Source organism: Sinohyriopsis cumingii, chromosome 8 (assembly GCF_028554795.1).
Source record: "Sinohyriopsis cumingii isolate HCF-2022 chromosome 8, ASM2855479v2, whole genome shotgun sequence".
In the NCBI taxonomy this organism is placed as follows: Eukaryota; Metazoa; Mollusca; class Bivalvia; order Unionida; family Unionidae; genus Sinohyriopsis; species Sinohyriopsis cumingii.
The window spans coordinates 85,063,845-85,077,882 of record NC_142968.1 but is presented as its reverse complement, the minus strand read 5'-3'; the positions used below and the strand labels follow the sequence as shown (position 1 = coordinate 85,077,882).

General features: G+C 33.9%; 1 protein-coding gene across 1 annotated transcript in view; it reads right to left on the bottom strand.

The window, feature by feature from the left end:
• LOC149794039 (uncharacterized) overlaps positions 1-12,722 on the bottom strand; it is a 74,744-nt gene extending 62,022 nt beyond the window's left edge. The window contains exons 1-3 of the mRNA XM_089967983.1: positions 12,468-12,722; positions 11,926-12,093; positions 9,483-9,620 (exon numbers count right to left, since the gene is read on the bottom strand). Coding sequence (XP_089824109.1) covers positions 9,483-9,620; positions 11,926-12,093; positions 12,468-12,528 — 367 coding nt within the window. The 5' untranslated portion in view covers positions 12,529-12,722. The remainder of the gene's footprint in view (positions 1-9,482; positions 9,621-11,925; positions 12,094-12,467) is intronic.
• Between the last annotated feature and the right edge of the window lie 1,316 nt (positions 12,723-14,038).

Genomic DNA, 14,038 nt, shown 5'->3' with positions numbered 1-14,038 from the left:
GAGTGCTCTTACTTTTTGCGCTCAGCATTGTCCCCCACCTCTGCACCTGAGTAACACGCGTTCTCTCCCTTATTTATTGCATTCTCCCACTTTTTTAATTATCACCACACCACTCAGTATAATTAAAATCCAGCTCAGGTTTTGACTGATATTATGAAACAATGTAGAGTGCGTATAAACTCATATTTTCCTAGATGTATAGAAACAACAAAATACAGGTGAATGGAATGGTCTATTCGTTAGGAATTTTAGAAAGGGAGGTAAGAAATAAATATAATGTGATAGGAATATGAGAAAGGGAGGTAAGAAATATTCATTATAGATGAGGCTAGCTGTGAATCTATCTATACTTAAGTTATACGAAGGCTTGTAAGGGTAATGAAGGGCTTTGAATTGAATGGGTGTAGCTACTTGTTTTATACTTTTCTATAAAATCCAGCTCTGTGTACATGGGAAGGTAGCTTTGTTCAAAATGCCTGAGAGTAGGTGAGGATAGATATAAATATGGGTACAACTTTTTATTTTATCACATGGATAATAATGTAGTAATTTTATTTTATCATGCTTGTTTTATATGTAAAGTTGTGGGTCAGTTGATGAGTGGGTGTTGACATATAAGGATTATAAGGTTGATTGCTTTGTTTTAAATTAAGAAGGATGTATGTTGGGTGGGGATATTATACAAAGGGTTAGAGATTTTAACTTTATAAGGTGAATCCTGGGAGAGTTGTTATGATATGATTGGTTTGCAGATAGAAAGAACCTGGGTGCTGGCGGGGCCGGCGCCAGACCCGGCCAGACTATCTGGCGCCCTAAGCAAAGTTAGATTCTGGCGCAGATTCTGGCTCCCCCTCCACCCCACCCCCACCGGAAAATATCAATTTCAAAATTTATAAACAATATATTTTTTTAAAATATGCGTCCCATGAAATCAGCGCCCTAGGCGGCTGCCTATTTTGCATATATGGTGGCGCCGGCCCTGGATGCTGGATAGTATATAATATTATTGTGATAATAGATAGTTGATGGATAGTTGATAACTGGTTCGTCGAAACCAGATTTAAACTGGGATCGTTCACGATCAAAACGCACTCTCGCGTGACTTACAAGAAATCATAAAGACAGAGATTAACTGTCAACACTAAATAAACCGATTGTGAATTGATGTAACCGAATGCATGCTACAAGATACACGAGACGCGCTGACCATACTGGGATTTAAGCTGTACCCAAACCCAATGCTGGAATGAAACGTTATAGAGAAGGCACAACTACAGTTAGAAATGAAAAACATGCATGTAAACATAACTGGACTACTGATGGAAGATTGGATCATATAGTTTAAGCAATCATTCGAAATAGTGCTAAATACGTATACATTATAAATATTATCTTGCAAGCATGTCTACAAAAAGTGGTGTATAACAATAGTCTCAGACTTGCAAGACTGTCAGTCAGACCAACATCTATAGACGAATTTATAAAGAAATAGACTCTATGATATAAACCTAAGTAACAAAAAAGAGAGGGAAACCAACAAGTTTATTGAAAAAGTCAACAAATAATTTAGAGTACAACATGACAGTTGAAAAAGATTTTACATCAATCGTGAATTAAATCTATAAATAGTCATACAAGTACAAGCACAAATCAAAGAGTCAAAAGAATTCCTAAAAAATTCCGATGATGTTTCGAAAGAATTTTAATGTTTAATGTGCTGATGGGCCAATGACCTGGAATAGTTTTAATTTGCTAACTATTTTGAAGCATTACAATAATATAATCCAAAATGTCTCTAAATGATTTCACAATAGTCTCGCAATAATGACAGTCTTAAATTCAAAGAGGATTTTGTAATTCAAATACAATTTCAACTAAATAAATCCTCTCATATTAATAAATGAACAAAAATAAAAGACTGATTGAATTTCAGATGTTAATATAGGAAAACGTACACAATCTGTATGAGGGTCATCTTACAGAAAGTTCCTTCAAACTGTAAAGAAAATCCATTTTGTTTCTGGAATCTTCTAGGGTCAGAATTAAAGACTTTATATAAAATTTAAAGTCAAGGATTACCCACAAATAATAATAACCTTATTTAAATGAAAAATTATAGACAACAATTAGCTACGTAATAATTTGTTTACAAAAAATGAAATTAGTCAGGTAGGCCCAAATTCCTACCCTCAATTATGGACAAGGGTCAATCACACACTACAAATTATATATATAACGTATAAATATGGATACAAGCCAACACACAAAACAAACTAAATATACGTAGAAATATAAACACTGATAGATGGATACATAACTGTTACATTGCACATTGTAACTAATCTCATTATCATAGTTGAAATTCAGTTTGTGTTTAATATTTTCCGATTACATACTTGACAATATAGACATATATTTAAAATAACCCTCTCGGCCCCCCCCCCCCTTTGCTTAAAGCTTCAGACTTATAGCTATGAAATAGATGTAACCGATGCATACTAACGTGCTAAGTTTAGAGTTTTATTATATGTATACATATAAAGAGTCGTGGAGGTCTTTGTAAATGGCGAATCAGGTGTCTAAACGCCGGCACTGCAATATGATCCCAGGATACTAATTTATCAGCTATGCGAAACCGGAGTTTGGAATTAACAATTTCTGACTGATACAGAATTTGTTCTTAGCTATACGCGAGTTACCATAAGGCTGTACAAAATTTTATCAGATTTGATCTATACGAAACTATATCATACTAAGTCAGACCTACATCACACTTAGGATACGAAAATGGATTATCATTATTACCACATTAACAAATGCATCCAGTATGACACGGACTTGTCTTTTTATTGAAACAAAACAAAATCCCCTCAGGGGACAATACTAATCCTGGCAAACAATGGGTTTCAAAAACAATAGAGTGTGTATTGACATAATGGACTAAACAATAATGCGTATTAAATAATTAGGTTCTGTTTGAAATGAAAACGATTTTATATGCTACACATAGTTTACGTCCTCTTCTAAACGTAATAATTTGTGTTTTATATCATACGGATTAGCCGTGGTATGCTGGGAAATGTATATCACCTAAGCACAAATTATATCCCTTTTAATTATATCCCTTGTAATTATATGCCTTGTTAATTCATTGCGAAATCAGTCGATTTATTTTTAGTATGAATATATCTTTTATACAGGTAGCTTCAGTACTTGCATAGCTTCGTGGTTTCCTATATTCCAATTAAATATTTTGTTTTAAAGATATAGTTTTTGTTTTACTATAAATATTTTACCATATTTTATTTCATTAATTTGTTGGTGAGATTACAAGACGGTTATAATTCACCGGTCATACTGTCTCATTATTATTTTTATATCAGATATTTAAAATAATTAAAGGAAGTTATATCGCACAAAAAGAATTTTAAAAAATGATCAAGTGACAAGAAGAAATAATGCTAACTGAATTAAACGAAATAGCAGTATACAATGCTGTTATTTCCGCATAACTACGATTTCCCACCTATAGAGGACGCCAACCAGAAATGTCGTACATTTATCCACACAAGACGCAGCACATGCTTCTTGTTGTCGAAAAAGAAATACACTATACACTTTTGATAGGGAAACATTTTGATGAAACTATTGAAAACCAATTTATTGTTCAGCCTTATACTGAAGTGCGTGCACGACGCACTAGATTGTGTTCGCTTCTCAAAATGTTCCATTTTTTCAATTCATTGTCAAAATTCCCGTTCATACAGGTAAAAGGTAATTAATGCTGGCTTCCCTATGTCGGTCGACTTTGTAAACAGAAAGAAATCGTCACACTTAAAAGAATTCGAAGGAACCAAAGTTTGTTTTCTTATGACGACAGGCTTCATTAAAAATAATTGACACACTTAAAAGAATCCAACATCAGTTTCCGGGGTTTACTTTCTCATAATAAAATAACATTTGTATTTGATATTCTGTCGGTAAGTTCAAGCAACGAGTTTATTGCTCGCTGCCAGTTGGGTTTATTCAGCATCCGGGCTTCTTATTGTATGCCATATTCATTATAATTGATACAATCGGACAATGATGATTGCAATGTAAATAGTATACACAGCATAACTTGCTTTAATAACACTTTAATAATCCATGCTCGAGAAAAGATTATCATTTGTACTCACAGTGAATGTATTTTCAAATAATGAAATTTATTTGAGAGATACCGTCGTATAATTAACCTGGACACAATATAATTTTGGACGTTTTGAACCTTATAACGTATCATGCGTCAATGGCTGTGCTTTCAAGCGATCTGGTAATATTCCCATCTCTTTTGCGAATTTTTTTACCTGACATAAGCGATCCACACTATAGCAATGTTGCATATCCAGCAGGCATCAGCTATATATACGGAATTCGCTGATATATTTCTTTCTTTAATAAATTTTACATCACGAAAAAAGAAGGAATACATGATAACAATACATGGTTAGATTCTTTCATTTTATTTCAAATAAGTGTTTTGTGTAACTATTTTATTGTACCGTGCACTGGGGGGTTGGGGGTTGGGGGGGCGCCAATTCAACACAAAATTCCTTTGTTTCTTAAGTCTTGATATATATATATATATATATATATATATATATATATATATATATATATATGTCTTGATGAAAAAACTTTTCACCATAAGTTATAGGACAGGAAAATATAATGATCTGATTGTGTACCGATATATGCGGTAAATGCTATATATATATATATATATATATATATATATATATATATATATATATATATTGCTGATTCTACTGACTAGTATACCTGTAAATGATAAACGTCCGACAGTAATAAACCCTTTTGGGTACATAGATCACTCGTCCTGGGAGAACTCGCCCCCAATATAGTTTGGAGAAGTCGTCCAATTGATTGTAGATGTCGCCCCAAAACTTGTAACCCAGACAACCTATTTAATATTTATCATTTAAATAAATAAATAATTTAAAATATAGAAATATGTACCTTAGAACAATACTGTTAGCGACAAAGATATCGCCACGGTTAACGATCTATGTAATCATATTTTGAATTGTTCAATTACCTAAAGTGTCAATGCATTGTTGAATACATGTTGTAGATTCTATGCTACAGAAGAATTGAATAGGGATACTCTAGGGACTAGGGGACTTCCATGTTAAAACGGGTATATCCACTCTGGGGACTATGTAAAATTTAACATAGGAGAAAAAAATATCCACTCTGGGGACTATGTAATTTAACATGGGAGAAAAAAAATATGCGTTCTAGGGACAAGGGGAATTGAACATGGGAATAGAGTTTGGGCCTGTCTAGGGACAAGGAGATTGGAACATGGGAATACTGTGTGGGCCTGTCTAGGGACCAGGCGAAATGGAACAGGGTCTGGACCCTATTTTAATACGGTCCCGACCTGATGGGTCTATGGAAAGGGAAAAGGCAAAAAATTGAAACAGGGAGAGGGGTCTCAAGGAGAATCATATGATCATAAACGACATTGTACAAGATTAGTTATAGACGATGCTGAACTAGATTTTATAATTACGGATACAGCGAATAGAAATACGTTTACTAGTCGAGAAACAGTTTTCTTGCCAAATGGACCTAAATTATGTACAATTGTGAGTTATATTGCTGGTGAGTCATCGCAGTTTACTCATTTAAGGTCTTCAATGCTCGCTTATGTTTCGATAAATCTATTATCATGATAAATAGTGTTTCTGACTCCGCTATCAGAGTCGCTACGGATTCGCTTTATATCAACAAGAATTCAGGATTGCTAAAACAACTACATATCGGCACTTGTGCTTCATGGGGTGAATGGAAAATAAAACAAGAAAATATACTTAATTATTCTGAATCTGCCGACGTTGAAATTAAGGGTATTTATTGCCAAAAACTCTAATATCAAAATTATGATCTGCACGGTTGATATTTGATCCTGTAGCTAGACATAAAACAGTTTACCTTAATGGGCCTGGAGTTATGATAAAACAACTCGTGTGATCGAATTATTCTTGAACAGCTGTTCAGAAATAGTTACATTAACACCTACACACAGTCTCTTAAGAAAAATGAGAGAAAGAAATAATAAATCATGCACTTATCATAAATTCGTTCGATGAAAGGGAGATAAATGGACTCCTAAACGAATGAGAGAGAAATATTCCAAGAATTATTGTTTGGGATGAAATATGTACTGTTTGATTAGAAACGTTAAAAATATTTCTTGATTGAAAAGTGACAAAAAATACGAACATGGTCAACCACCAACTTATGTTTGATTGTCTCCACATGAATGGCTGAGCAAGTTTGTAGATTTTTATGAAGAAAAAACTAATGCTCATAGAGCGCTTGATCCAGAGTTAAGAGAATCAGAATATAACCAATCAAATTCAGTGTGAACTAATGCGTGAAATAATCTCAGAAACTCCTATTAATAATTTTTGGAATTTATGGAGACCAAATGATTTGATAGTTGCAAGTATAAAGATAGTTTGTGATACACATCAACAACAATTATGTATGTTACATAAAGACAAATTTACAGATCTTTCCGTACCAATGTGTTGTCAACCAGCAGATACGCGTCGACAAAATATCGACGTCGAAATTTCAGGATCATCAGAGAAACGAAAACTCGTGATAAATGATATCGTTTTAGTTCATGTCTGTGTCGTTGAGAGCATGTTAAGCACCGAGTCAGGGACAAAACTCCATGGACGCTAGGATACGCAATGACGAATCATTCATCACAACGATTAACCATCTCTGATACAAATGTTTGGATTGTTGATGATCGTATCGAATGGTCAAACTTAGTTTATCTCGCCGTGTCTCGAGTCAGAAAAATATGTCAGCTGCGGAGAATTGTCATAGACTTCAAAGTAAATGATAATCAAACTGCCAGCAATGAAAATGATATAGTAAGACAAAAATTACTTATAAACAATGTGGCAAAAAAAAAATAAACGCGAGACTTTGATCTCGATGCTGAATGTATCATGACATTAAAAGAACGACATAATAATCATTATGCGAGCTGTAACACAGTAATGTTGTGGCAGTATTTAAAAAATAACCCAAGACAATTCACTGTAGATATAATGAATAGTGGTCTTGGTCATACACGGGAAAATGTAATGCTGACCTGTCTTAAATGTAGTCGACGTCGAGGTGCTAGTTTACGAAAGTGAACGCGGTGGTAATTGTGTGTCTTCAGGAATTACTTGTAATTGCTCGCGTACAAATCCACGCTGAGGAGCACTTGAATCTAATCTGTAGATTGCAGGTCTACCCATAGATTTTACCACACTAGAAATGTTGTGTCTGGCGGGTAAACAAAACGCGCATTCTTTTTTAAAAAAACACTAACGACAATAATAAAGTAACAAAATAAACTAACCTAATTAGAGAAACTCTCAGTAAGTTAGAGGCTTCGGTCTGGCGTTATTGACTTTTTATTTTTATTTTGCTTAGGAAGCTTTATTTTGTAAAAATGACGATCCAGCAAACTTTTCAGTTCACCTTCTCTGCTGCCAGTTTCCTACTCAAGCAGTACGCCGTCCAGGCGTTTTCCGCACCTTCTTGTTGCTTGTGCTTCCCTTACAAGATATTTAAATCATTACTAATGCACATAAGTTGCAAACAAGAGACACCCTGACTCAAATAGTAATATATATTCCGATCTCTGATTTGTTGTGATACTGGACGCTGTCCGCGTCATTGTTTGCCACGTATCTGGTGTATTCATTGGCATTTGCTTCGTCGACGACACAAAAGCTGTGTCATACTTAGTGATGTTGATCCCATATTTTTTATCTGCAAACATATAGGATATGGCATATTCACTACCCGGTAGTGTCGGCAAAATACTGATCGCGTGCACAATTCAGGCAAATACACAACCAAATTTGGCTAGGATGCTGGTACTGTACAGTGGTCTCATTTCTTTCTGAGTGACCATAGAGTTAATACACATGCATCATAATTAACAGTCGTCATGAGGCGAGTAAATGTAGTTACTTATCAAAACCGATCAAATAGATCTTGAATTCTTTTGAAAACCAAATTTGTTATTGTCTCTTTACAGCTGTGTAACTAACAGTACGTTCAAAACCCTTGTAGTCCTTTTGTAATCCTTACACTTTTTGCATCGAACCTTCTGTGCTACAAGTCATTACAAATATAAAAATGTTCCTTCCGTCTTCGGCGTATTAGTATAGTGGCTCAATAGTCAAAACATGCACAGGTGACCAATGTATAAACACAGAACTTTATAACAAAATATGTCAAGACCACACTAATTCAATTATTTCATATTACAAATGACGATTTTGAAAATTGTTTTGACAATTTGCATTTCTCTGCCAGATGCAGACCATGGAATTTAAATAAATGGAGAAACTCATTTTAATATGGTAAATGATATAAAATAATAATTACATTGTACATGGTGGGGGCTTATGTATACTTTCTTTTAATATCTACGTTTAGTTAAAGCGTTGATCAATCCTCTCAATTTTCTTCAGAGCTAATTGCAAAATACAGTAATTTCTTTCCATTTGAAATCGTATAGTGGAAAACTAAATACCATTTCTCAATATTTTGAAGGACAACTCTTTAATGCCATACAAGACTATAAAGGTTTTCAAAAATCTGAATTTAAGTCAGAAAATTTGATCTGCTTAGTAAGATCTGGTCTTGGTTCACAATCATGTAATGTCACACTTTGTTTCAACCGTTTTCATTTAGGACATGCAATACTGTCGTTAAAATGCCTTCAATTATTTAGTGCTGATGTACCTAGTGTTACGCAATATAGTTCAGTGCATAGATCATTAAAATGACAACTTCTCAAGAAGCTCAAGAAGAAGGTTCGTTCGAAATTCAAATAAAACGTTTTTAAATTGATCTGTTTTCACGAATGAATTCTATTGTTGTTACATAGGAGGGTATGTCCATTCCGTATAACAGATTCAAGTTAAACAATGTAGTTACTGACTTATAATTTATGAGCGAATCCAATACACTGAAAGTCGCTTATCTTAAAAGTATATGAACTGCTTCATTTACGATTTGAATTCTCTAGGATATGTATATTGTACCTTTGACTCTGGAAAATGTAACATAAAGTGACAGAACTAGGAATATATTCAGGGCCGGCGCCAGACCCGGCCAGATTATCTGGCGCCCTCGGCAAGGTTAGATTCTGGCGCCCCCCCCCCCCCCAAGGAAAATATCAATTATCAAATTTATAAACAATAAAAAATATTAAATATGCGCCCCCTGAAATCAGCGCCCTAGGCGGCTGCCTAGTTTGCCTATATGGTAGCCCCGGCCCTGAATATATTTTTCACCTTCAAGCAGAGGATATTAAAATTTATCATAATGTACAAACAACAAGGTTTATGACGCCAATAAGAAAGTGTTAAATTAAATTTATATACCCGCCGTTGATATTATTCTTTCATTTGTTGTCACACTTGATGTTGTTTCAATTCCTATTGATGTCATTGGCATTTCTTGCGACGACCACTCCACACTTACTGTCGTGTCTAGTGATGATGATGTCATGGTTGTTGCTGCTGCAATATAAATGAAAATGTTTTCTTTTATAAAATTTATTGGAAAGTTTAATCTGATACCTGTGTATTTATATCTCTGTTAATTGTCACCTCTTTTAATGTTTGCAATTCTGAATTTCCCAAGCAAACTGCCCGCCCAGATCAAAAGTTTTGATACCCATCATTCATTCATCCATCATGGCTATGTAAATAACAATACATATAACCGACACCTTAAAAAGATACTAACGTGAAATTGTTTATTCTTGTGTTCGAAGTGTTATTTTCGGTTATGATGTTTAAACTAAATAATATAGTTAATAGCCCTCGTCTCTATTTGGTATGTATTTGATGATGATAAATCATGTGTATAATTCTAATAGACAGGTTTGCTAGCACATGAAGCTGAGTTCATTTCAGCTTGCATAGACCGTAAATTTCGTACACTTTGAACTATTCCTTCCGAACCTGTTTTGGAGAAAAATCATAGCATTTTGGCTAATTAAGGTGCTAATTAAATTAATGTAAATCAATGTCTCCAAGCACCTAGTTTTCGGTCACGAAATGATATTTTCAAATTAAAAAGCATAAAATTGAAAGCATCTGGTATAGTTATTTTTTAACAAGCATACGAATAAGTACCAATCTGGTTCTTGTAAACCATTACCTTGTTCATTTTCTTTTCTTTTATTTCAGTAACTAAAGCAGAACAAACGGTGAAATAAAGGGATAAATGTACAAATGCAGGCAGTGTTGTATACACAAAACGAAAGCTTCACGCCGTTGCCTTTGGATGATTTAGCCATAACCAGACTTATATTGATCTGACTGACCTTGGATCAATAATATGGTTTAAATGACCTTGGATCAATATAATTGTTTAAATGAGATTGGATCAATAATATGTTTTAAATGACCTTTGATCATTAATATGGTTTAAATGACATTTGATCAATTATATGGTTTAAATGACATTGGATCGATAATATGGTTTAAATGACCCTGGATCAATAATACGGTCTAAATGAGTTAAGATCAATATTATGGTTTAAATGACCTTGGAATAATAATATGGTTTAAAATGGAAACACGTTTCGTATCTAAGTGTTTAAGTAAGGCTTGTGTATTGTTTTGCATGATTTAAGGTTAACATATCGCATTCTGCAGGATTAAGACAGACTGTATATAGGAATAGCAAAGCGCAATAATATTAATAACACGAATAAGTAGGATGCATTCTTACATTCGTTTATGTATACAAACTTCAATTAATTTTGCATCCCGTAACCAGTACAGAGAGTGCTGCAGGGGCTTCTAAATGCAAACAATCTGAATACCAATTTAATGAATATCTACAGCCTTTCATACGAAAAGATTGTCCTAATAAAACAATTTGTTGACACGACAAAATTAAACTTTGGTATATAGGATTGCATGAAAATCGTAGAAATCTGTACTTACTAACAGATTCATATTAAGCATTCCAATTACAGTTTAATAACGAGAAACAAACGTAGTACGCAAAACGATTATGTACATTGAAATTGATTGTGTTGCTTCCTTCAAAGAAGACACATATGAAATAGATGATTGTTTAAAAGAATATGTTTAATGTTGTTTCACTCAGCAAAAGATAAAAAATATAAAGTATTCAATGCAGAAATAAACGTTTTCATACCCACGTTTTGAAAAGATTCATCGCAAAATGATCAAGCCACAAACACTGACTCAAACAAAAAGATATTCAATTAAACATTAAGGTGGCGCTCTACAATTTCGATTTTGCATGGTTAGAATTTTAAAGAGAAAGAATTTCCCCGGGTTTCCTCACTGGTTATACAGGCTATTTAAAAAAGACCTTTTATATCTTAGGTATTGTTCAAAGAACATTTAATTCTATTTATTTTTAAGTATGATAGATGGGTGTAATATGGGTTATAGAGTATACATTTTGGTCTTACTCCAGATATGCATCGTTCTAAAACTGCTAGCTCCGCTTGGTCATTTTCACTTCCTGGATTTCAGAAGTAAATTGTAAAACATGAGCCGATAACTTTTGTTAAATGCTTTATATCTATAGTAATACATCCATTGGACTTTCAGAAGCTGGTATTGTTTAGGTGCTAAAGATAGTGTAATTTAGACTAATTCAGGCTGACGTTTTTAGCAGAAGGAAGCAGTCATTTTAGTTACGAGTGTGCTTAGATGTATAATTTCCATACGTACAGAATCCAAAGAAATATCATCCACATTTCATCAAAGTAGCATAGAGGCATGCCATCACTCTCTCACAAAAGTAGATAATAACTGTTGAGCGCAACCATACCGGTTATTGGTTCTAACGTTTGTCTTGCCACGACAGTGGACGTTGTTAATATCGTTCTTGGGTATGGTGTTACACTTATATTCGCTGTTATTGTCACTAGCTCTTTTGAGACCTCCACACTTGATGCCATATCTGATAATGTTGATGCCATCCGTGGTATTATGCTTCCTGCAATACAAATTAGACTCAGTGTTATATATTGAATTCAGTACTGCTTTCCGTGGTAACCTCCTTTAATGCATAAAAGATTTAATTTCACAACTCAGACTAATGAATATATATATATATATATATATATATATATATATATATATATATATATATATATATATATATATATGCCTGCGTGCGTGCATACATACGTACGTACACACACACATACATACATACATACATACATGCATGCATGCATGCATGCATGCATACATACATACATACATGTATACATACATACATACATACATACACAGAGACAGACATACATACATACATACATACATACATACATACATACATACATACATACATACATTGCACGTTACCTGTGGTATCAACAATTCCAAGAAATATGAGAATGACACTTATCTCAGTCACAAGCTCCATATCTTTACACGTAACTGAGAACCTAGATCTGCAAGAAGCCGTTAAGCTCTCTCGAAGAGCGTCTAATCTGATAGTATATGGTCACAAATTGGTTTTGTACTAGAATGTAAGAAATGGGAGTATAGCGTTTTAGTATAATAATTTTAGTACAAGTAGATTTTCATTGTGTATATTGACAAACACAATATTAGTGATCTTCCACCAATGACTATGCAGATCTAAAAATTTGTGGAACCCTATTGTTTTAAATATATTGGAAATAATGAATCAGAATCTTTTGAAGACCACGTGACGGGAAGAATGACACTAACATTATCAAGATCATATCTCAGAAACGTGATCAGAGTAATAATTCAGGAAGTACGTGAAATTTATAACCTTAAGCAAAACAGCATGAGCAACCATATTGTAGATCTGCTATAATCTCCATATCTAAAGAAGTTAAATGTAATTTAGATCGGTGATAATGTACAATTCAAACAATAGAGAAACTGAAATGTGATTTTTTTCCTTGTTAGCAAACAAGGATATGAGAGAGGGAAATACAGAGTAATTACAGATTACAGTACAGATTAATCAGAGAATTAACAATCGAATTAAATTTGTAAATGCCGTTAAAGAAAGAATTTTCCCCGTAAGCATATTTGGTAAATAAGTAAGAATGGACAAATTAGCGAAATACAGAAAACTAATACGAAGTTATAACACTGAGATTGCCAATGATCCTACAATGTAGATACCTTGTAAACTGATATGCAAGTTAAAACACTGAGATTGCCAGTGATCCTAAAATTTACGATACCTTGTAAATTGATATGCAAGGAGAGCTTCATACCGTTTGATTGCAGAGCAATATCACATCTTTACTCATTATTTGTGATTTCGTTGACTAACAAATATTTTTGTACCGCCTTAGTTTCCGTGACATTTGAAATTTACCCAGGGAAACAATTAGATCTAGTTTTCTGCGTATGTCTGTGAGTCACCTTGCAAGAAACTGAAACGCGACCAATTGTGCAATTTGAGGTTAGTGACAATTATGCTGCATTTATGTGAAAAGGTAGTGTTTGAAAAATCATTTTGTGAGAATTTTAGATGTATGCTTTGAAAAAACATCAATATTAATATGTGTGCTTGTAATTCGATCTCATTACAGCAAATGAAGATGACCTTAGCTCAGGATCACACATGCCTTCTTTAAAATCGCTAGAATGAACATCGACCATTACTTCGCTAAACGAATTTTGCAGCATAGAACGTCATCGCGTAGCTTCTGTTTTCCTAGGAATGGTATGATCGTTTCATGGCGGAAGATCAGTCGTGTTTGATTCGCCTAGGACACCATTCTATCTCACTCATTATATCATAGTACACGTGCGCAATTCCAATATATGATAATTGAAAAGCCTCAACACTTGACCCTTCTGGTCCGAGATTTGCATAGTCATTCGAAGAGATTACTCCTCACGAAACAAAAGTCAAGAGACTTCTTATACCTGTCAAGAGAAAT